This window comes from Typopeltis vanoorti, chromosome 19 (genome assembly GCF_054136105.1).
Source record: "Typopeltis vanoorti isolate ZY-2024b chromosome 19, IOZ_Tvanoo_1.0, whole genome shotgun sequence".
NCBI lineage: Eukaryota > Metazoa > Arthropoda > Arachnida > Uropygi > Thelyphonidae > Typopeltis > Typopeltis vanoorti.
In genome coordinates, this window is record NC_143567.1 from 94,360,239 (window position 1) to 94,384,231 (window position 23,993).

A 23,993-nucleotide genomic window follows, 5' to 3' on the forward strand; every position below is an offset into this window, starting at 1 on the left:
TCAGATCTTCACTTTAAGACAAATAGTCGAGAAAGCATGGGAATATAACAAAGATCTGTATTTAAGTTTTGTCGATTTGGAAAAGGCATATGACAAAGTGCCAAGAGAGAAGCTATTCAATACACTGCAGTTATATGGTGTCAATGGGGCATTATATCAAGCAATACTTAGTCTTTATTTGAGTTGTAAGTCAGCAGTTAGAATTGAAGGAAGTACAGGAAGATAGTTTAATGTTAAATCTGGTGTGAGACATGGATGTACATTATCCCCTCTGTTATTCATTATCTATATGGATCGCATTATGAAGGAAAGTGGTATTAAACATGATATCAGAATTGGAGATGTTAATGTCAGCTCTTTGCTTTATGCTGACGATATTATACTTCTAAATAAATCTGCTACAAGTCTGCATGATTCTCTGACTAAATTGAATAGCTGTTGTAATAGATATGGTATGAAGGTCAGCAATAAAAAGACAAAGATAATGAAAATAGGCAGAATCATTGAAAATGTCAACTGTGTTGTGAATGGAGAACCTGTGGAACATGTAAAACATTTCAGCTATTTAGGCACGATTTTTACTGAAGATGGTAAATTAAATATAGAAATAGACATCAGAATCAGCAAAGCTGGTATGGTGGGAAGTCAACTGAATAAATTCATATGGAATAAGAGGGAAATTAGTCGTAAGACTAAATTAGCTGTATACAAGACATTGTTCAAACCAGTTTTAACTTATGGATCTGAGAGCTGGGTCAGAAGTAAAACACTTGACCAAAGACTAGAGACCACAGATATGAGAGTCCTGAGAAAGATAATAGGCGTGAACAGATGGCATCAATGGCAATATCATATTAAAAACGAGGATATCAGGAAAAAACTTGACATTGTCAGCATCCAGGAATGTGTTAGCAGAGATAATCTCAGGTGGTATGGTCACTTAAACAGAATGGGCGAAGAAAGATTAGCAAAACACGTGTTCTCTGCCAGGTTGGCAGCAAAACGACCCAGAGGAAGACCAAGATATAGGTGGATTGATACGGTACAAAGTGCTTTAGACGATAGAAATATAAGATCTGATAATGTTGGAGTCTTAACAAGTAACAGACTGATTTGGAGGAAAATTTTAGATAGGAAATTAATAATGATGTAATTTTTTTCATGTAGTACTATCATATCCTGTACACCCCTTGAGGGTACATGGCAGGAATTTGATGATGATGATGATGACAAAAGTAAGGTTTGGAGTAAAATCTTATATTAATTTAAGGTTCGATGCAGAAGAAAGTATCCTGTGACTAGTATTAGTCACAGGATACTTTCTTAGTGAGTAATCTCATGTTCTTCTAGACCCAATTTGTTCTGTTTCTTGGAGGTAATGTAGGCTTGATGTTCAGAAAGGCATATAGAAACAGATCAGCCTGTTTATCCAAAATAGAATAACCTGCAGTTGCATGGGATTGAATAGATTCCAAGTAGCAGTAGAGGTGGAAGTTTATCTTTTGGGGTTTATCAAGCTCTATCATAGAGCTTGAATTAACAAGCTTGAAAGTTGTGAAAATATTAAACTTCTTTAGTGTACAAGAAATGCACTCTGAAATGCCTTGAATGTATGGGATGGTTATTCTATATGAGTCTTCTCTTCTAATAGAGGGTGAAAAAAAAAACAGTTGATAATCATCTCTATTGTTTTGGGGTTGTAACCATTGAGAATGCCAATTTCTTTGCTCATGGAAATTTCTTTTCGAAGTAGATCAAACAAAGAAAGATGATAACATGAGTTCTTGAAAGAATGCATTTAATTATGCCATATTTCTGTGAGAGATGGTGAGCTGAAGTGTGATAGATATACCATCCCGAGAAGGAAGTTTTGCAAGAAATAGATGTTGATAAGGAACTGTGCAATTCTCTTTTTTATAAGGACATCAAAGAAACATATAGTCCCATTTGATACAAGTTCCGTAGTGAAATTGATTCTGTGATGAAGGTTACTGGTTTTTTGTAAGAAGACGTTGTTGTTGTTCATGTGAATTATTCCAAACAGCAATCCATATAGCGAAGCCATATCAAAGGTTTTGGATTAATCATTGAAATTTTTTCTTCCAGTATTTCTAAATAGAAGCTAGCAAGGATGGGGGAAATTGAAGAGCCCATTGCAGTACCTTCAGTTTGTTAAATTTGTCTTTAATTTTTCATATGAAGTGACTATTTTTAATATAAGAAAAGGAATGTCCAGTTAAGGAGTAGAGGAGCTTTAAAAGAAACTTCAAAAGTTTCTATGCAGGGTGACCCATGCAGTCAGTGATAGGACGAAGAGTTGAGTTGACTCTTGGTGAACTTTCTGTATTCCTGAATTTGTTTTTTCAATCTCATAGAAATATATCCGTTTTCTGTTTATAATCAGAAGACTCAGAAATAATAGTAATGTTGTAACCTGTGAAGATACATTCACAGTGTGAGTGGGTTTTTTTGTATATAGTGAAAGAGAGGTTACCATTCAGGTGTATCACTGTGCTGTCTAGGAAGGATAGACTGTTGTTAGTTTCCTTTCCATCATAAACTGGATTCTTGGATGTAGACCATTGAGGTGACAGAGGGAGGAATCTAATGTGTCTGGTCCATGAGGCCAAATAGAGAATGCATCATCTACATTGATCAAAAATCGAGGTTTAAGTTGAAGAATGCATTATAACTAATTAATAATGGAAACATAATAATTTAATTCTTTTTTATTTGTAGAATTTTCGACTATGTTTCATAGCCATTATCAATTATAGGAAAACAATTGCAAAAAAAAAAGAACATCAATTCAGTGAAAAGTGCATTATATGTACTATCAGGTGCAATAAAATAGCTCCATCTGTATTAATAAATATCCAAAAAATAAATTCCAATAAAATAAATTAATTAATAAAATATTTTTAAATATAAAATTCATTAATTACAGTTTACAGAGCACATGAATGGTGAGTATTAGTCAGTGTAACTTCCCAAAATTTAGAAAGTTAAGGGCAGTGTTATTAAAAGTTTGGATAGTGAATGTGTGCCACAGCTTTCTTTGTACAGCCTTTCCAGAAGAAAATAACTTTAAAGAGGGCCAAATGTATTAATATGTAGAATGGGATTTCTAAAATGCTGCAGGAGAGCACAGCTAATTCTAACTTGTTGCAGAATTAAAGAAATTTTCCACTCGCCTCAAGCACACTGTATTTACAGGCATACAGTTTTTTGTTACTTATTAATCAGGTCCAAGAAGCAAGGAACGGTTTTTTTATTTTTTTTATCAATCATAATTACGATCGAATTGTGTAATATATTATCTGTGGAAGAATTTGATACTGTTTGCAAGATTTCTTTTGACTCAGCTGATAAAGTCTTTATGTCTGTCAAATAATGTCTTATACAGAAATTTCAGTCTCTATTGAATAAGAAAAATATGCAAATCAATAACCAGATTGACTTTTCAAAAACTGCCATTTCAGGCCATTCTTTATCTGGTGATCAAATATCAGTATTATCTAAAGGATTTGATTATGCAGTAGCTCCAAAAACACTATTCCAATCATGGATTTATGTATAATATAGATAAAGGCCTCATAACTGTTCATATAATTTAGCAAGTAAAATTAGATTTCAAGCAGTGCATTTTTTATTTAAATCAATATCGCCTGTATGCAATCTTTCTAAAAAAAGAATTTCAATTCTTATCTTCTCTGAAATATGACAAAAACATATTTATTAGTAAGGCCGACAAGGTGTGCACAGCTGTATCTCATGATAAGAACAATTACGTTAGAAAACTTAATCTTCTACTTTGAGATCATTCTATATACAGAAGCACTGATAGAGAGCCAACTCAATCACAAATCAATGAACTTAACAGCCTTTTGGACAAAGTTTATTTCTGGATTGAAGAAACAGTAAAAAGGCTAAACGTTCATCATGCTTTTCCTCCAAGACTGTATGGCCTTCCTAAATTACATTAAAAAAATGTGACATTGAGACCTATTGTAAGCTGCATAGGATGCCCAACTTATAAACTCTCAAAATACCTATCTAATCTTCTCTCTGCATTTACAGGAAAATCTGTTTCTTTCAAATTCAGTAGAATTTAAGAATAAAATTTCACGATTAACTTTACAGCCCACAGACTAGTAAGTTATGATGTAGCCTCGCTCGTTACAAATATCCCTCTAGCAGATATGATTGAATTACTTCACAATGACTTTCTTCCTGACATTGTAAAATTATTTGACTCTGTCATTAATTCAGGATATTTCAGCAGCCAGGACAAATTGTACTGACAGAGAGGGCCATTGGGGTCTCTCATTTCCCCAACTTTAGCCAATTACTGTATGGAACATTTCAAACAGCCTATTCTGGACATTTTTTTCACCTAAACCATTGATTTGGTACAGATACTGTATGTTAATAATGTGCTGTATGGAACTTCTCCTTGTCCAGTCTTCATGAATTTCTTGAAAAAATTAATTCAATAAACCCAAGAGTCAAATTTACCTAGGAAGTAGAAGATAATAGTTGTCTTCCTTTTCTGGATGTTCTCATTCTCTGTCAACCAAATGGGAATCTATAGTTCTCAGTATACAGAAAACGAAATTATACTGGTAAATACATTGATTCTAACTCACATCACCCTTGTCGATTATGGTGTAGACAGAGCTCATAAAATATGTTCTACAGATTCTCTTCTAAACAAAGAACTGTCTGTTACCAGAGCTACCTTTGTGTCTAATGATTATAATACAAAAATTATCAATAAAATAATCAATAATTATAGCCATTGTCTTAACTCAGTTCAAAGAAGAAGTTATCAGAATTTGTATCCATATGTTTAAAGGACTTTCAGAAAAAATAGCAAGACTACTTCGACAGATTGACTTACAAGTCTCTTTCTGTCCAGTTTGTAAACTTAACGCCTAAAGATAAATATCCTCCTCTTTCTTATCCTGGAGTTTACAGACTTCTCTGCCACTATGGCTTTATGTTATTATGGACAGACTGGTCATTCTGCAGAAATTCGTCTGGAAGAACATCAAGAATGTGTTTCACTTAGAGAACTCGATAAATCCAGTTTGGCAAACCATGTATTATCTACAAAACACAGGATTCGTTAGAGCAAGACCAAAGTATTACATAAAAGTTATTTTATTCTGGAAAGACTGTATAAAGAAAAACACACATTCACAATCCAAACCTTAACAAAAATGATTGCCTTAAACTTTCTCGATTTTGGGAAGTTATACTGACTAATACTCATTTATTTATTTATTGTGTGTTCCATAAATTGTAATTAATTATACATTTAAAAACATTTTATTAACTAATTTATTTTTGGATATCTATATAGATGGAGCTATTTCCTGCAGCTGATAGTGCATATAAAGTGCGCATGAAGATGTTTTTGAAAATATGACTGGTGGTGGGAGGACTAGGAGCCATGCATGGAAGCTGGGCAAGAGCGTGGTTGACAAGGGTGTTAGAGCTAGGTTTTTTACTTGGAGAGTGGTGAATGAGTGGAATAAGCTTCCAGAGTCTGTTGTGGGTGCTACGACCGTGAATGAGTTCAAGGCAAGGTATGATAGATACTGTGTCAATGTCGAATAGTTGTTCTTGACATGATGTTAGGGCCTCCCTCGATGAGTCTGTCGACTCCTTGGAGTTGCCCGGAACAACAATAATAATAATAATATAATATCGCACACTTTCAGTTGATGCTCTCTTTTTTGTAATTGGTTTCCTATAATTGTATTGATAATGGCTAAAATTATAGCCATTATCAATACAAAAATTTCCAAAAATTTTAGAAATAAAATGAATTAATTTGTTTCTGTTATTAATTAGTTATAATGAACAACATCTATATATCTTAGCCAGATAGAAAGTTTGAGGGGCAAGCTGATTCTATGGCATGTTTTTCAAAATTTTCAATGTGAAAATTCGGTATAGGAGTGAAAAGTGAGGAAACCCATAGCAGTTCCATCTATCTGTTTGTAAATTTTGTTCTTCCAAAGAAAAATATCAAGAATTGATGGCAAAGAAAAAGCGATCTAAGATATCAGAAAGAAAAATGTTTTTAAGAGGTGTCAGTTCAAGGAAATAATAGTAAACAGTGAGGTGACATCAAAGTTTACCGATATATCTGTATTATTTCAAGTTAGATTTTCAAAAATGCCTATAGAGGGCTATAGAGAGCACCTAGATAGAACTTCAGGGTCAGATTCACCTGTTTCATTTCATTTATTACTATTCAAAGAACAGAAATAAATGAAGAAAGGTTAATGCATGATTTTTGATATCAAACCACATATATTGTGGTTACATATTGTACTGAATTTGAAGAAATGATAATTCCAGTTCAGAAGATTGTTATATTTAAAACAGTTTGAGGAAAACACATGCATAAAAAATTACACAGATATGTGATACAGTGAACTGGAACAAGGGGATTTCTTAATGTAACTGCTCTCTCCCTGAAAGTTAAAGATCATTATCTGAAAGGTGGACTAGTGCTTTTAGTGGTAGGGTAGTTTAAAATTTATCTAAAGTTAATAGTATTCAAAAGAAAAAGAATCTTAGAAAAAAAAAAAATAATAACCTTTTTGGTTGTTTGGAAATGATAGTTGATTCCAGGAAAAGGAATGAAGGTTTCAAGTTTTTTTATGTAAAAAAAAAAGGAAACAAAGTTGCCAGAAATCAGACTCAACAAAAGGACTTATTCAAATAGAAGTATTCTATAAACATAAATAGAAATAGTTAAAGCCTGAAATAACTAAACTGTATGCCATGTTACAATTCAAAACCATTCACACTTTCAAATTTGACATTTTTAGTATCATCAGATTGCAAGTATAATTTTAGTTTACTGTTTATGCTTATTTTTTGTTTTATTTCATTGAGTATTTTTTATATACAGATCCACTGGTTGTTCATGAATTACCACGACGAGTATTTGCTCCCTTACTACAAGGAGAAATCAGTGTTTGTGACTACTTATTTCATGGTGATATGGCTAGAGATTCACTTGATGCATTTCGAGAACTTTTGAACCTTGACCTTTCTGAAGAAGAAATTGATATGACATGCGAACTTCCTCCGTGTAAGCATCTAATACTTTATCTCCTTATCTAATCATTATGATTAATTTAATTACTAATTAGTAAGTTTATTCTGGCTTTCAACTTATTTATATTCCTTTATTTATTTTTTTTCTGTTTTATTTCCTTTCCATCCATTTACCATTAAATCGTGTCAGTATATGTGCACGTGCGTGTGTGTGTGTGTGTGTGTGTGTGTGTGTGTGTGTGTGAATGCTCAGCTGTGTGAGTATGTAGATATGTCACTACATTTATTAATAAACTTTATATACTTACAGAATAACTATAATCATTACAGATTAACAAAATTGTAATTGTACCATTGAATGTAATTTGTCACCTATACTTTTGGAAATTTGAATAATCCAGCGAAATCTCAAGCTTTCTTCATTCTTGGGTAGAAAACCAGATTTAGGCAATGGCCTTACTAAATGGATATAATCCAATAACAACCCAAAAATAATTAACCACTCTTTTACAAATCAGTCCAAACAAGAAGCCCACAGGGCTCCTATACCATATATTAAAGGCATCTCTGAACATGTGGCAAAAATTATGAGAAAATATCAACTCATTGCTACCTACAAATCCATCAACCAGATTCAAAACTTGCTACCTTCTCCAAAAGACAAACTCTCACCAATGATGCTACCTGGCATATACCAGTTACCATGTTCTTGTAATTTGTCTTGCTGTGGACAAACAAGATCTATAAATAAACTATCTCTGAACATCAAGACTACATCTGCCTTATCAAATTGCCAAGGTCACAAATCTGGCCTTGCACAACATGGAATCGAAAATGATAACCACAAAATCAAATAGCAAAATGCCAAACCACTACACAAATACATATATAAACATGAACGTTTATATAAAGAAAGTGCCGAAGTCTTACTTCATAGACCTAATCTTAATTGAAATGACTGTCTCGCTATTCCAAAAGTTTTGGAAATTGTTATCCTCAATTGTATTCAATAATTTATCTGCTATATTTTAATTTAATTTAAGTAATGTTAATTTCAGCCAAGTAGTTTTTAATCCATGAACACATGACATTCTGGCTCGGACGTTGCCTAGATGAACAAGGTCCGCGATACCAATCGAGCAATCAAGGTTGGATTGAAAAGTGGGATTCTAAAACTAACAGAACTGTTATCAGTAGGAACATGGAATGTACAGACACTTTGGATGTCATGAAAATTAGAATTACTTCACAAGGAAATGAAGAGATATCGATGTGATATACTAGGACTGGCAGAGATGTGATGGACATCAAGAGAAATAAGTAGATGTGTAGTCATATGGTCAGGGCATGACACCAATCACGAAGCAGGAGTTGGTATCCTTCTTAGCAAAAGAGCTAAAGAGGCACTGTTAGGTTACAAACCAGTCAATGAATGAATCATAATAGCAAGATTTCAAGCAAAACCACTTAATATATCAATAGTCCAGATATATGCACCCGCATCTGACAGCACAGATGAAGCTATTGACTTATTCTACAAAGACCTGATAGAGATAATAGAAACAATACCAAAGCAAGATGTATTAATTATTGAAGGAGATTGGAATGCCAAAGTCAGAATAGATAATGATGGTTGGGAAAGTGTCATGGGAAAATATGGTTTTGGAGAAAGAAATGATATTAGAATTTTAATGTTAAAAAAAATGTTAGAATTTGCTGTGGACCACATGATCAATGCCAGATTTACGTACAAGCTAAAAAAGTTACACCTTAGGGCCTCGCAATCTGCCGGGGCCTCAAATAAAAAAATATATATATATAAAAATCGATAAAAAAATATTCATAGAAAAATCACTCAAATGAAGTCAGACATATCACGATAATTTCTAAATAATTTTAAATATACAAAATATAACAAAAGAAGTTTTTTTCCCTCTCAAAAACGTATTAATTAAAATTTTTATCTTTAATACCTAAATAATTTTTAATTAATTTTTAAAATCATTATCTAGAAAATGTTTCTAATCTTTTATTTTCTAGCATTTACTTCTGCTATTCCATTTCCAACCATACAATGAAGCGAACATTTGTAAGCGGATACCAGAAAAGAAAAAGAATGCAGCAGCTTGAAGACGAATTCAAAAAAGCAACAAAACTTGATATATATTTCACCACAGCAACGAAAGATGATCCACAAACCCAGGGAGAGTAGCCAATTCCAAAACAACAGCCTATTGTCTCTGAGATCATAGAGTCTGGAATCTCAGCTGATGGAAATATTGTAACTGATCCCAGTGCGAGCATTGCTGCTGTTGGAGAACAGCAGCAATGTTTCTACAGTTGAAACAAAAAAATTCACGAAACTCAGTGATATTGGTCAATGGGGTGTCCTCACACAGGATGAACTCTCATACTGGATCTTAAAAGGTCCATCAGAGTGTCGGCACTGGAACGGTCCATTTGGAAACTAAGCGTTCATTCAAAAATCAGGTTAGATATTGTTCAAAAGGTCGTTTTCAGAATAGGAAGGTTAATGGTGAAGTATATGATCGGGAATGGCTTGTGTACTCACCAACAACAGGTTGTATTTATTGCTTTGTCTGCAAACTGTTTTCAACATCAACTGCAGCACTAGCTTCTAATGGATTTTCTGACTGGCAAAATCCCATTGCAATTCAAAGTCATGAACACTCTGAAGATCATAGAAGAGCTTTGCTTACATACTTGACAAGAAAGTGTGGTCAAACCTTAGACTCGGGACTAGCAAAACAAATAAAAGAAGAACAGCTTTATTGGAGGAATGTGCTTGAGCGTGTTGTTGCAGTGATATGCACATTAGCAGAACGTGGTCTGGCTTTTAGGGGAGACAATGAAACTTTTGAATCGCGAAATAATGGCAACTACCTTGGTTTGTTAGAATTGATTGCTAAGTTTGATCCATTTCTTTCCAATCACATAAAACAACATGGGAACAGAGAATCTGGGTCTCCTTCATATTTGTCAAAGACAGCATGTGATGAATTGATCCAGCTTATGTCTAAAGTAAGAAAATCAATTTTGGATGATCTGAGAAAGGCAGGTTATTTCAGTTTGTCTGTAGACTCTACGCCAGATCTTTCCCATGTGGATCAACTAACTGTTATAGTAAGGTATGTATCACCTGGTGATGGTTTACCTGTTGAACGTTTTCTGACATTCCTAGAGTTGGAAAATCACAGTGGTGAATGTATGGCAGGTATGGTGGTAGATTATTTAAGTAAGGACTGCAAAGTTGATTTCAGCAAATGCTGAGGACAGTCATATGATAATGCAGTGAATATGACTGCAAATACAAGGGAATGCAACAAAAAATCCTTGAGTTAAACAAGCATGCTATATATATTCCATGTGCCAGTCATTCACTAAATCTTGTCGGCCATGCTGCTGTAGATTGCTGTTTAGATGCAGTAAACTTTTTTTGCTGTTGTTCAAGAAATATACACTTTCTTTTCATCTTCTACAAAGAGTGGTCTGTGATGTTATCTTTCTTGAAAACAGACTCAGATACCAGAGTACTAAAAAGACTGTTTGACACTAGGTGGGAAGCAAATGTCAAAGCAGTGTCTGCCATAAATGTGAGTTATAAGCCCATCATAGATGGGCTTATAACTCACATTTATGATGATAAGAATGAAAAGGGAGCTACAAGACTAGAAGCTGGTACTCTTCTGGAAAAAATGGAGGAACTAGAGTTTGTTTTTATGCTACATTTATGGAATAATTTCACAAAAGAGTTTCACAAAACCAGTATGGCTCTCCATGATCCAAAGATTGTACTTACCACATGTGCAAATCTGTACAAATCACTTTCTCACTATGTTAAAAACATTCGAGAAAATTTTGATGATTTTGAAGAAGTTAAATCTAGATTGCCTGGTGTAGAATATAAACAAACAAGCCAATGATGGAGCTGCACCTGATGCTAATGAACAGCTTTCTCCAAGAGACAAATTTCGAATGAAATCCTTCATTCTTATCATAGACATCCTTGAGGAAAATTTAATGAGAAAAGCAACAGTCAACAATTATGTTGCAAGTAAATTTTCATTTTTAGTTGATTTAGTAGTTTCAGAGGTACAGCTACGAAAAGCAGTAGATACGTTAATAAAAGAGTATCCACACGATGTTGATATTAATCTCATGAGTGAATTGAGGCACTTCCATGAGTATGTCAAGCAGAATTATCCTGAAAAAGAACATTTTCAACACAAAGATTTGTATCAAATCATCTTTCAAGACAAGATTGAGTTAGTTTTCCCTAATGCGGAAGCAATATTATGACTATTCCTGTGTTTAATGGTAACAAATTGTTCAGGAGAAAGATCATTTTCACAGCTAAAGAGAATAAAAATGAACTGAGAGCAACTATGTCCCAAGAAATATTGTCTGCACTTAGCATCATGTGTATAGAAAGTGATAAGTTACGTAGCATATCTTTTGATGAAAATAATTAATGACTTTGCTTTTGGGAAATCAAAAAAGAAATTGTTTTAAGTTATATCTTAAAGCCTTTTAGAGGATTATATAATATAATTATTTCTATTAAATATTGTTGTATTATAACAATTTATCAACTCCATATTTTCAATATTAATTTATTATATTATATGTACTTGTATTATTTGGAATTTTGGCTACCCAATTTTATGTAATGTCTACTGTCAAATTTTCACCTGAATAAAAGATTAATTTTTTATATACTACCCATTATGTTGTTATATTAATTTAATTTTTACTTTTTATTTTCCTATTTTAATTTAAAACTTTCTGTTCTATGAGCCTTATTTGTCATTTTTAAAATCCTTTAATTATATAATTATTTCTGTGATTTTGTAAATGCATACTTTATTATTTTTTTAATAAAAATTAAAAGACAATATATTTTAAATTTTTCTGATACCAGCTGATGTAATTTAAAACAATAGGGGGCCTCTGGGTTTTGTATAGCTTAGGGCCTCAGCAAGTCTAAATCCGGCCCTGCACATGATGATGATGATCTGTAACACAAGATTCCAGCAAAAGGAGTGTAGAAAATGATCATGGCAATCAAATCATGGGAAAACCAAGAACATGATCGATATGATTACAATTAAAAGATGGATAACATCAGTACAGCAGTGTTGAACTTTTCAAGGAGCAGATATAGACTTGGATCATAGTTTAGTGATTGCAAACATCAAGTTGAAATTAAAAAGAAAATATAAACCCCATCATCAGAAACGAAGAGAGACAGCAAGAATAAGTGAAGCAGAAATAGGAAGAAGGTACAGAACAGTGTTAGAAGAGAAACTTAAAAGTGTGGACAAAGAAAAATATTCAAATCTAAGAGTGAAAGGAGTAATGAAGGCGATAGAAGATGCAGTTGAAGCAACAGTACCAGAAGAAGAGAAGATCAAGAAGTGGATTAGACAAGAAACACTGAAGTTAGTACAGGAGAAGAGAATGTTGAAGATAAGAACGGATACATCAGAACAAATAGAGGAGCAGTATAGAAGAAAGTGTAATGAGGTGAAAAAAAGCAGTCAGAATAGATAAGATGAAGTGGTTAGAATCCCAATGTTATAATATATAACAGCACTATGAAGAGCATAAAACTAGGGAGGTGTACAAAATTATTAGAACCATTAATAGCAGGTGGTGGCAACCAAAACAGACCACAATTAAAGATGAAAAAGTCATTGATGAATAAAGATAAAATTGTGCGGCCATGGACAAGATACTGTAGTGAGTTATATGAAGAAAAACTAGATTTAGATAGCATTGGGAAACTGATTGAAGCTGATATCACTACCAGGTAATGAGTATGATGTAGATATTTTAAGAGGAGAGTTAAAAAAAAAACAATAGGATGGCTAAAATACAACAAGAGTCCTGGTAATGATAATATCACTGGAGAAATGATTAAATATGGTGTATGGTTACAGAAATGTACCAACTATGTGATATGGTATGGAAAGAAGGGAATATGTCTGAGGAGTGGTTGAAATCAATATTAGTGACATTATACAAGAAAGGAAATAAGCTAGAATGTAAAAATTATAGAACAATTGGTTTGACGAGTCACCTTGGTAAGGTAGTGATGATGATATTGACAGAAAGATTGAGAACATAATTGGAAGCATATCCTGCAGACGAGCAAGCAGGATTTAGGAAAGATAGAAGTACAATTCAACAGATTTTGACAATGCGGTTAATAGCAGAGAAAGATAGGAGAAAAAGCAAAAACATATGTACCTGCTTTGTTGATTTACAGAAGGCATTTGACAGTATCGACAAGAAAGTGACATTAGCAGTGTTAGAATCCTATGGAATAGAAAACTAATAGCTATATTAAGAGATGTTTACAAGAATGCAGTTGCAGTAGTTAGAATAGGTGATAATTTAGGGAAATGGTTTAGAAGAAGCAGAAGTACTAGATGTGGGGGGGGTCCAATATCACCAAGCATTTTCATTACACATTTAGAAAGAGCAATGGATAAAATGAAGGAAGGTGCAAAAGGAATATCAGTACATGGAATGAGAATTAACAATCTGAGATTTGCAGATAACATTGTTATTGTGGAAGAAGATGAAAGAGAACTCCAAAAAACATTAGAACTGTTAAATGAAGAAGGAAAGAGATTTGAACTTGTTATGAACTTGGAAAAAACAAAGACAATGGTATTTGGTGAAGGTGAGAAGAACATGAAAAAAAAATGGATGGAATTGATATAGAAAATGTAGAACAGTTCACATATTTGGAAAAGGTAAAAAGGTATATGATTTGGACTGTAAAAAATAAATAAAGATCAGGATTGCAAAGGGAAGAACAAATCTTAAGGCCATGGTGATAAATAATCTGGAAAAGTAAAGTGATCAGCTTGCAAACAAAACTAAGAGTGCTGGAAACATGCATCTTTAGTGGTGTAAGGATCTCTGAAATGTGCATAATAAATAAGGAATCAAGAAAAAGAATTTTGGTTACTTAAATTAAGGGGATATTAAATCCCGCATAGTTTTAAAACCGAATAAGAAACTCAAAGATCAGAATCAGAGAGTTTCTTGCCGAATATAGTAAACTATAAAGTATCGGCGACACTAGCGTTAGCCAATGCAAGTGATACTAGGACGTAGTACAATACCGGGCAACTCGTTGCAAAGGTGATTGCAAAGGTGACTATGCGGGATTTAATATCCCCTTAATTTAAGTAATGTTTTCATTGCTGAAATGAAGCTTATTAGCTCTTTATACTTAAGAATTTTGGTATTTGAAAAACTTGTTACAGGAAGATTCTAAGAATAGGATTGATACAGAAAATCACAAATGAAGAGCTCTATCAGAAAATACAACCAAAGGAGAATCTAATGCAGAAAATTATAAAATGGAGGTTGCAATTATTTAGACACATCTGCAGAATGAGTGAAGACCGGAAGATAAAGACGTTCATAGCCAGCCTGGCTGGCCGAGTGGTTAGCGTATGTTTACTCCCCAGCCAAAAGGCTGCGAGTTCGAATCCTGCCGTGAGCATGGATGTTTGTGATTGTCTGTGGAAATACTAGTGGTGGTGGTTGGTGATAGATGCCGTTGGTGTAGTTGCGGTCAGTTGGTGGATTGTGAGTGGTGGAGACAGAGTTGTAGAGTGGATGCCCTCCATTGATGAGTCTTTGGACTCCCTGGAGGTGATAAATAATAATCATGTTTGTTATTATGGATGGTGTAAACAGAAGAGGTAGACCATACAGAGAATGGATGGATGACATAAAGGATTGGTGTGGAATAGATGTACAGAAACTGTGACACTGTGCACTGGTCACAACGTTTTAATTCTTCAATGGTATTTTTCTGTGGTCATTGAAAATTTTTATTATATTTCTCTTCTTCTTCTCCCATCTATGTGTTAGGCTTGCTGGCTTGTTACAGAGCTATCTTAAGCCCTTATAAGTCGTACCTGTCCCAAGGATAAGGTGACTAGCCCTGTGCCTTCTGGTATATTCTATGGCTGTAGCTGCGTATGTTCATGGGGCTGGTTTGCCTGCTTGCAGGAGGAAAACCCCAGATAAACTGTGGAGAAAAACCCTGCTGTCCACACCCAAGACCAGCTAACTTGGCTGTGTGTGAGAAATATCCTTAAGCTCCTCGTGTGTGATGGGAATTGAACCCAGGACACTCCTTTCCCAGGCATATGGTTGCAAAGTGCATAGCCACTAGGCTAACTGTGCAGACTTTTCATTATATTTATACCTTAAAATAAGTTTAAAAACTTCATCTTATTTGTTGATATTTTCATGTTGCTGCTATATTTACAGGTTGATAGTGCCTGTAAGGATTACAACAGCCAGGGTCTCTGACTTACTGTCAGATCATCACTTTCACATACTGTGCCCTATTAATAGGTAGGAATTTGCCTGGATACTGAACACACAAGGATAGGCTGGCAGTCTGGAACATAAAACAAAATGATGAAACTTCATGTCAGTTGGAGCACCACCCATTTAAACAAAACTCCATTTGTTTTCACCAGGCAAACAGTGAAAATTTAGCTACTGGAGCAAACTCAAACTTGTGTTAGCAGAATTAACCTTCCTAGCGGTCGATGTGGATGAAATAGTGACACTAAATTGCACTTCTTATCCATGTTATTCAATGGGTGTTAGAGCTTCATATCCAGATTTAGCTGAACGTCTATAGACGTTGCGGCCGGTTGGGGGTTAAAGATAGGCATCATCAAGGAAAAAGAAGTTGAATGAACTGGCAGAAGAAAAATGTAAAGAAGAAGTTGAGATTTTTTTACATAACAACTACAAGATGTCATATACAGACAATAATGATCATAGGAATGAAGAATGAAATAGGCACAATTGAAAATGTGGAATCAGAAAATGAAATGTATTTGTGCCTATGGTTGTACTAAGGATGGCATGGAGGAATTTTTCAAGTCATTCGAGAAGGCAACTGACATAAAGAAAAAGCAAAAAGGGAGATTTGGAGATTTAAACAGTAGAGTGGGAAATGAATCCCAGACATATAGAAATCTTTTGGGAAAATATGGATTAAAAAAGCAAAGCTAATAATAATGGTAGGTGTCTGTCAGAGAAGTATATATTCTGTACTTAAGTTGTAACTCAACAAATAGAATTCAAGGAGATCCAGAAAGATAGTTAAGTGTATAAAGTAAAGTATAAGGGTATACACCATCTTCACTCTTATTCATCATCTATATCAATCACATTATAAAGGAAAGTGAAAATAAACCTGATATCAAAATTGAAAACATCAATCTTGACTCTTTACTTTATGCAGATGATGTTATACTCTTAAATAAATCCAGTACACGTCTCCAGATTCCATAACTAAATGGAATAACTGTAACAAACTTAGCATGAAAATCAGCAGAAAAAGACAAAAAAAAAACTGTAAAAATAGTCAGAAATGTCTGCTACGTTCAAAATAGGAACCTATAAAACAAGTAAAACATTTCGACTACTTAGGCACAATTTTTAGTGAAGATGGCCAATTAAATATGGAAATAGACAACAGAATAACATAACCAAAGTAGCTGTGGTACAAAGACATCTATATAGAATAAATTTAGATGGAATAAAAGAGAAATTAATCAAAACACTAACTAGTTGTATTCAAGACAATATTTAAACCAGTTTTAACTAAGAGCTGGTTAAAAAATAAAGCAGTTCATCAGAGACTAGTGACCACAGATATGAGAATTTTGAGAAAAAACATTTAGTGAAATCAAACACGGAAGGAATACATAACAGTATACTCGAGGTAGAAATGCCATCAGAAATCTAAAATGCAGAAAAGCAGCTGGATTGCATGATATTTGACTAGAAATGCTCAAATATGGAAGTATAAAAGTTTTAGTGTAGCTGCGCTGCATAATTCAAAATGCCTGATAATAAGATCAAATTTTGGATAATTGGTGTGGAGTTCATAGTATCCATCTGTAAAAAGGCAAAATTAAACTAAATGCCAGAATTACAGAGGAATTTCCCTATTGAGTGTGCCAGGTAAGATTTATGCAATCATACTACTTGACTAGAGGTTAAGAAAAATTATAAATGAGGATCTTTGGGGAAGAGACAAAAGATATGAGAGGGTTCTGTAAAAAATTAGAGATATGAACAGATCATTGGCAGAATCATGTGAAAAATGAAGATATTAGAATGGAACTTGACATTGTCAGAATTCAAGAAGGTATGAGCATAGTTAATCTAAGGCAGTTTGGTTACTTAAACAGAACAGAAAAGGGAAGGTTAGCTAAACAGGTGTTTGATACCAGAATGGCATGAAAAAAAGATCCAAGGGAAATCCAAGATATAGGTGAATATTTGCCAGCCTGGCTGGCCAAGTGGTAAGCATATCCGCTCTCCATCCAAAAGGCCGCAGGTTCGAATCCTGCCATGGGCATGGATGTTTGCGTTTGTTTGTGGAAATAGTGGTAGGTGGCATTGGTGTAGTTGCGGTCAGTTGGTGGATTGAATGGTGGAGACAGAGTTGTAGAGCAGGTACCCTCCCTCTATGAATCTTTGAACTCCCTGGAGGTGTCAAATAATAATAATAATAATATTTATCCAGTTAGAAGTGCATTAGAAGGCCAAAATATGAGCTAGTATTATTGTAGTTCTGACAAATAAAAGGCTAATCTAGAGGAAAATGAAACATACCCCTTTGAGAGCACATATCAAGAATTTGATGATGATGATAATGTGTGGAAGAAATTCTTAGTCTTTTTTATTTATTTATTTTTTTTTTTTAAATTTTATTTTAAAGCATATACTATTATATATATTCTCATTTCTTTTATCTCAATTTTTTATCTCATTTAGCATTATTTGGCTCCATGGTCTTGGTTGACGGAGATATGAGAATTCTGGGAAAATTATGGCTTTAATAGCAGAATCATATTAAAAATGAAGATATTAATAAGTGGCTTGACATTGTTACCATTCAGGAATGTGTGAAATGCATGAGCATAGCTAATCTAAGGTAGTGTGTCATTTGACTAGAAGGGAATAGAAAGACAGCAAAGCAGATGTTTAATGCAGGGGTACAGGAAAAAAGACCCAGCTGGAAACTAAGATCTAAGTAAATTGATGCAGTTGTGAAGTGCCTTAGGAGACTGAAACATAAAATCTGATAATGTTAGTATTCTGACAGATAACAGACTAATTTGAAAGGAATTGTCAATGGGAAGTTAGTAATAATGTAAACTTACTATCGTGGCATCCTGTGCATTACTTGTATATGTTAGCAAATTTGACAATGATTAATAGTTCCTCAGTTATTAAGTTTGAAAGATATACTTACGAAATTTTTTCTTATCTTTTTTTAATTTTGTTTATAGCCACTCATGCCCTTATTCAGACAGATATACTTGAAGAAAGATTGTCAGAATCTGGAGAAATTCAACCAACATCTCGAAATTTGATTAGTAAGTATGTGTGTGTGTGTGTGTGTGTGTGTGTGTGTGTGTGTGTGTGTGTGTGTGTGTGTGTGTGTAAATATATACACACACACACACAGAAAGAACAAATAATATATATATATATATATATTTGTTCTTTCTGGCAAATTATTATTTTTATATAGAAGCTTATCTGCTAGTTTATAGTTCATCTACATTTATGGGTTTCATTGCTCAGCTATTTTGTAACTTTAAAAGTCTGTATTGAATTAAATGACCATATTAGGTCATTTAATTCAAACTCTGATTGCATAGATTTTTATGACAGAAAACATGCATTTTTTTTAGAATTTATTTTTACCTAAAAACATTAAATGGTGAATATAAAAAATGATTTCCCACACATTTCAGCATTATTGTGACTGAACATTTTTGAAGGAACACATGGGTTAAATCTTTAACATGATAAAAATTCCAAAAACAGAAGTGATTAAAACTTTGATGATCTTATTAGTATTTAATGTCATAATGCTCCTTTCCTAATGATTTTTACTTGTATTATGTTACATATTCACAGCTCATATAAAAAAAAAAAACAGAAAACTTGCAAAAGTGTATTTTAGGAACATACTTAAAAGATTCACAACTTTTGTATTGTTCAAAACATGTTGAATTGATTAAGATTTGATAATTGTTATTGAGAATTAGTCCAATTTCAATCATTAAGCATAAAGGAATAATGCCATATAAGACAACAAGATAATAGATCTCAGTTAATTATAAGATAGAGGGACTGAAGTGGTCTTCTCAAGATGAAGAATGCAACATACTTTTACTGTGAAAAAGCTAATTAATAAGATCAGGAATAAGGTTGGGCAAGTGAATTCATTTTATACTTAATGATAAGAACACAACAAAAGAATCAAATAAATCTGCTCTTTTATTTTGCTATTTTGCTATATTTTGCTAGATTTCAAATAAGCATCTTTGGGACAAAATACTTACACTGTACAGGGGTGCACAGAAACAATTTAAATTGTAACTGAAAAGAACTTAAGTCCTATTATGGCACTCTCTAGGATCACATAAAAAGAAATTTATTCTCTGATGTTATAATAGAGGTGGTCTTAAAATAACTGTCTCCTGAAATTTTGGTAAATTAATGCAGCCATACTTATCGAGTTTAGGAAAATGCCTATAGTGAAGGGTGAAGTACTGGAAGTGGGTAGAAGGAACGACAGGCTCATGCGAATGAAATTGGATCTTGGAGAAGAGCGGGTGGTCGTATTATGTGTATATGCCCTGCAAGTTGGCTGTACAGCAGAGGAGAAAGATGAGTTCTGGAACATGTTAGATGAAGAAATGAGGGAACTGGAAGAAAACAAGATGTGATTGTCAGAGGAGACTTGAACAGACACATAGGGAGACAGAATAGAGACTGTGAAAAGGTGCATGGTGGCCACGGAGTGGGAATGATGAATCAGGAAGGAGAGAGGATTGTGGACTTTGCAGTAGCGTTTGATCTGGCAATTGTGAACTCATTTTCCTACAAGAGGGAAGAACATTTGATAACATTTAGGAGTGGTAACAACAGTTCACAAATTGATTACATTTTGACTAGAAGAAAACATCTTAAGGTTGTGACAAATTGTAAACTAATTCCAACAGATCAAGTGGCACAGCAACACCAACTGCTGTGTGCAGACTTTAAAATAAGATCGAAGATAAGAACCTCTGGAAGTCATGGGATGAAACAATTAAGTGGTTTCACTTAAAAGAAGAGAGTTTTAGGGAGAGGGTGTTAGAGAGGATTTTGGATGGACTGGAAAGTGTACAAGATTGGTGGAAACATAATTCAAAAGTAATTCTGAGCTGTGCAATCGAGGTGCCTTGTTGAGACATCTGGAAAGATTAGAGAGCAGAAGGAGGGTTGGTGGTGGAATAATAATGTACAAGTGGCAGTGACAACTAAGAGGAAGGCAAAGCAGAAGTGGGATGAGTCAAGGGTGGAGGAGGACAGAGAGAAAAAGCGAGAAGCCAAGAGAGTTGTGGCACGGGCGAAGGCCATGGCATATCAAGATCTGTATGATCAATTAGAAACAAAGGAAGGACAGAGAAAAATTTATCAACTAGCAAAATGTAGAAATAAAGCAGCAAAGGATACCTTACATGTGAGGCAGGTCAAAGACGCTGAATGAGAGTATTATGGAGGGATGTGGACATAAGAAACAGATGGAGAATATACTTTGAGGGACTTTTGAATGAGGAAAATGCAAGGACTCACAGAGAAGATGGGCAGCCTTCTGAGGGGATGGTGCAGAGTGGAAGTGACAGAGGCCATGAAGAGGATGAGGAATGGAAAATCGGTGGGCCCCGACAGGATTCCAGTGGAGGCATGGAAGGCACTGGGGGAAGAGGGAATTGATCTGCTGTGGGACCTGTTCATGAAAGTTCACCAACAGGAAAATATACCCGAGGAATGGAGGGAGAGTACTCTTTTCCCCATCTACAAGGGTAAAAGGGATGCACAAGACTGTAAGAATTACAGAGGAATAAAGTTGATGTCTCACACAATGAAAATCCTAGAAAGGGTTCTTGATGGAAGATTGAGGAAGGAGGTGGAGATTACAAAGGAACAATTTGGCTTCATGCCTGGTAGATCAACAACAGTTGCTATCTTTGGGTTACGGTAGATGATGGAAAAATTTCGAGAGAAACAATGGGAGCTACATCTGGCATTTATTGATCTGGAGAAAACATACGATAGAGTACCAAGGCAAGAAGTCTGGAGGTGTCTGAGGGAGAAGAAGGTACCAGAGAAATGTCAGGTTGGTGCGGGAGATGCACAGAAATATGAAGACAAGAGTTCTAACCTCTCTGGGACAGACAGAAAGTTTTCAAGTAACAGTTGGCTTGCATCAAGGGTCAACATTAAGTCCGTTTCTGTTTAATATTGTGATGGAGGAGGTGAGAGAAGATACGCCTTGGACAATGTTGTATGCAGATGACATCTTGTTGTATGCTGATTCAAGAGAAGAAGTGGGAACTAAACTGGAAAGATGGAGAAAAGTACTGGAAGAGAGAGGTATGAGACTGAGCAGAAGTAAGACAGAGTATATGTGTTGCACAGTGGGCACCAGCCATGAGACAGATCTGGAGCTGGAAGGAAGTGGGATGCAGGATACAAGCGGGTTGGAGGAACTGGAGGGAGATGGCTAGAGTGTTATGCGATGAGGGTGCCGATCAATCTGAAAGGCAAAATCTATAGGACAGTAGTGAGACCAGCTATGATGTATGCTATGGAAACTGTGGCCCTGAGGAAAAATAACATCAGGATGGAAGTAGCAGAGATGAGAGTGCTTAGGTGTGACCAGAAAAGATCGTCTGAGAAATGACTATGTGAGGGGAACAGTGAAAGTTACGAACTTAGGAGCGAAGATACATGAGGCAAGTTTGAGATGGTTTGGTCATGTGATGAGGAGGGAGGACGAGTATGTGGGAAGAAGGGTCATGCAGATGGATGTGCAAGGAAGGAGGAAGCGTGGGCGGCCAAAGAAGAGATGGAAGGAGCTGGTAGAAGAGGACTCGAGGATGAAGAACTTGGATTTGGTGACAGCCCAAGACAGGAGGATGTGGAGGGGACTCATCATCAACAGTGACCCCACTTAAGTGGGAGAAGCTGCAGAAGAAGAAGGAGGAAAATGCCATATAGCTGGTGCTAACTCTAAAAATAGTCTCTAAGAGTTGTAGCAATTTCTGTTAGCACTGTCATCATCATCTTCTATTTAATCTTGCATGAAAGGATATTCAAAGTATGGTCAGACAGTCCCAAATAGCCATAATTATGATAGTGAGTGCACTTTTATGTTCTTCTAGGTAGATCATGACAGATCTTCCTGTCTATCCATAGTAGATCAAGTTGTTATGATCATTATTACATGGAGTTTTATTGTTGAAGGCCCACACTAACCATTATTCATACAATTCCTGCCTCATCTCTCCCTCTCTCTTTAAGCTCATATTCTGAAAGCACTTACCTCCTCTGGCACACTATTCTACTCATTCATCACTCTGCAAGCAGAAAATCTAGATTTCATGTGCCTATGTTAATTACACTGTTACACAACTTCCAGAGGTAAACTATTATCCTCATGCATTAAAAACTTTCTTCAGCTTATACTTTATGAAATTCCTTTAGTGATTTTGGAAGTTTTTTCACTTAGTTATACTATGTATTAAAGATGCCAAAAGAAATTATATTCTTGGTTTAATCTTTTAGCAGTGTAAGCAAACAAAGTTTGCGCCAGAAGTAATTTCAGGACTGGGCAACTCGTATATAAACTCAAATGACTTCATATCACTTGCTTTAGTATCCCATAATGCAAATCACATATCATTATGGACATGTATAATGCTATGTGTTATGGGAAGAGTCACTACCCCCAGACCGATTGCAATCTTTATTGAGATCTCATCGGTGAGAACCAGACCCAAAAGTGACCAATTTTTTAAAAGTAATGCAGGTCATATTTCCACATACGAGCAGCCAAAAGAGTAGAGATAGATGTTGGAAGCTTTTCCACTTGGTTATACTATAAATTAAAGATGCCAAGAAATTTCTAAGGCAACTAAGGATACTAAGGCAAGTGATGTGAGGTCATTAGCTTCCATATATGAGTTACTTAGTCCTGAAATTTGATACTAAGGCAAGTAATGTGAAGTCATTAGCTTCTATATACAAGTTGCCCAGTCCTGAAATTACTTTGGGTGCAAACTTTGTTTGCTTACACTTGGATAAAGAATTAAACCAAGAATATAATTTCTTGAAAGAAACAAGAAATGGAAAATCACCTGGAGATGATAAGTTAGTTTCAGAATTATATAAATATGCAGGAATAAAGTTCAAAGAAAGATTCCTATTATTTTTAAATAAAATATATTCAACAAATAACCCACCAGTGGAATGGAAAAAAGCAATTGTGATCCAAATCTTTAAAAAAAAAAGGTAGTAGAGATAACACTAAAAAATTATAGAGGTATAAGTATTCAAAATTCCTGTTACAAAATATATAACAGAATTTTAAATAACAAACTAATAAAATACTCTGAAAACTTTTTAGAAGCACAGAATGGATTTAGAAAAGGATGATCGTGTATAGACCCAGTCTTTTACCTAAAATTAATAATAGAGAAAAGAAGAGAATACAATTTATAAAAACATTACATTTATTGACTTTGAAAAAGCATTTGCCAAAGTTAAAAGAAGCATTTTATTTAACATATTAAAAGAAAGACAAATATCATATAATATTCTAAAAGCTATCATAATTATATATGAAAATAATCAAATGCATATAAGATTAAATTATGTACGAGAGAAATAAACCGAGGAGTCTGACAGGGATACCCCCTTTCAGCAACTCTTTTTAATATATATCTAAATGAAATAATAATAAAATGGAATAAAAA

General features: G+C 34.4%; 1 protein-coding gene across 1 annotated transcript in view; it reads left to right on the forward strand.

The window, feature by feature from the left end:
• LOC150096364 (protein odr-4 homolog) overlaps nt 1–23,993 on the forward strand; it is a 180,940-nt gene that overhangs the window by 143,429 nt on the left and 13,518 nt on the right. The window contains exons 9-10 of the mRNA XM_090409180.1: nt 6,935–7,117; nt 18,465–18,551. Coding sequence (XP_090265306.1) covers nt 6,935–7,117; nt 18,465–18,551 — 270 coding nt within the window. The remainder of the gene's footprint in view (nt 1–6,934; nt 7,118–18,464; nt 18,552–23,993) is intronic.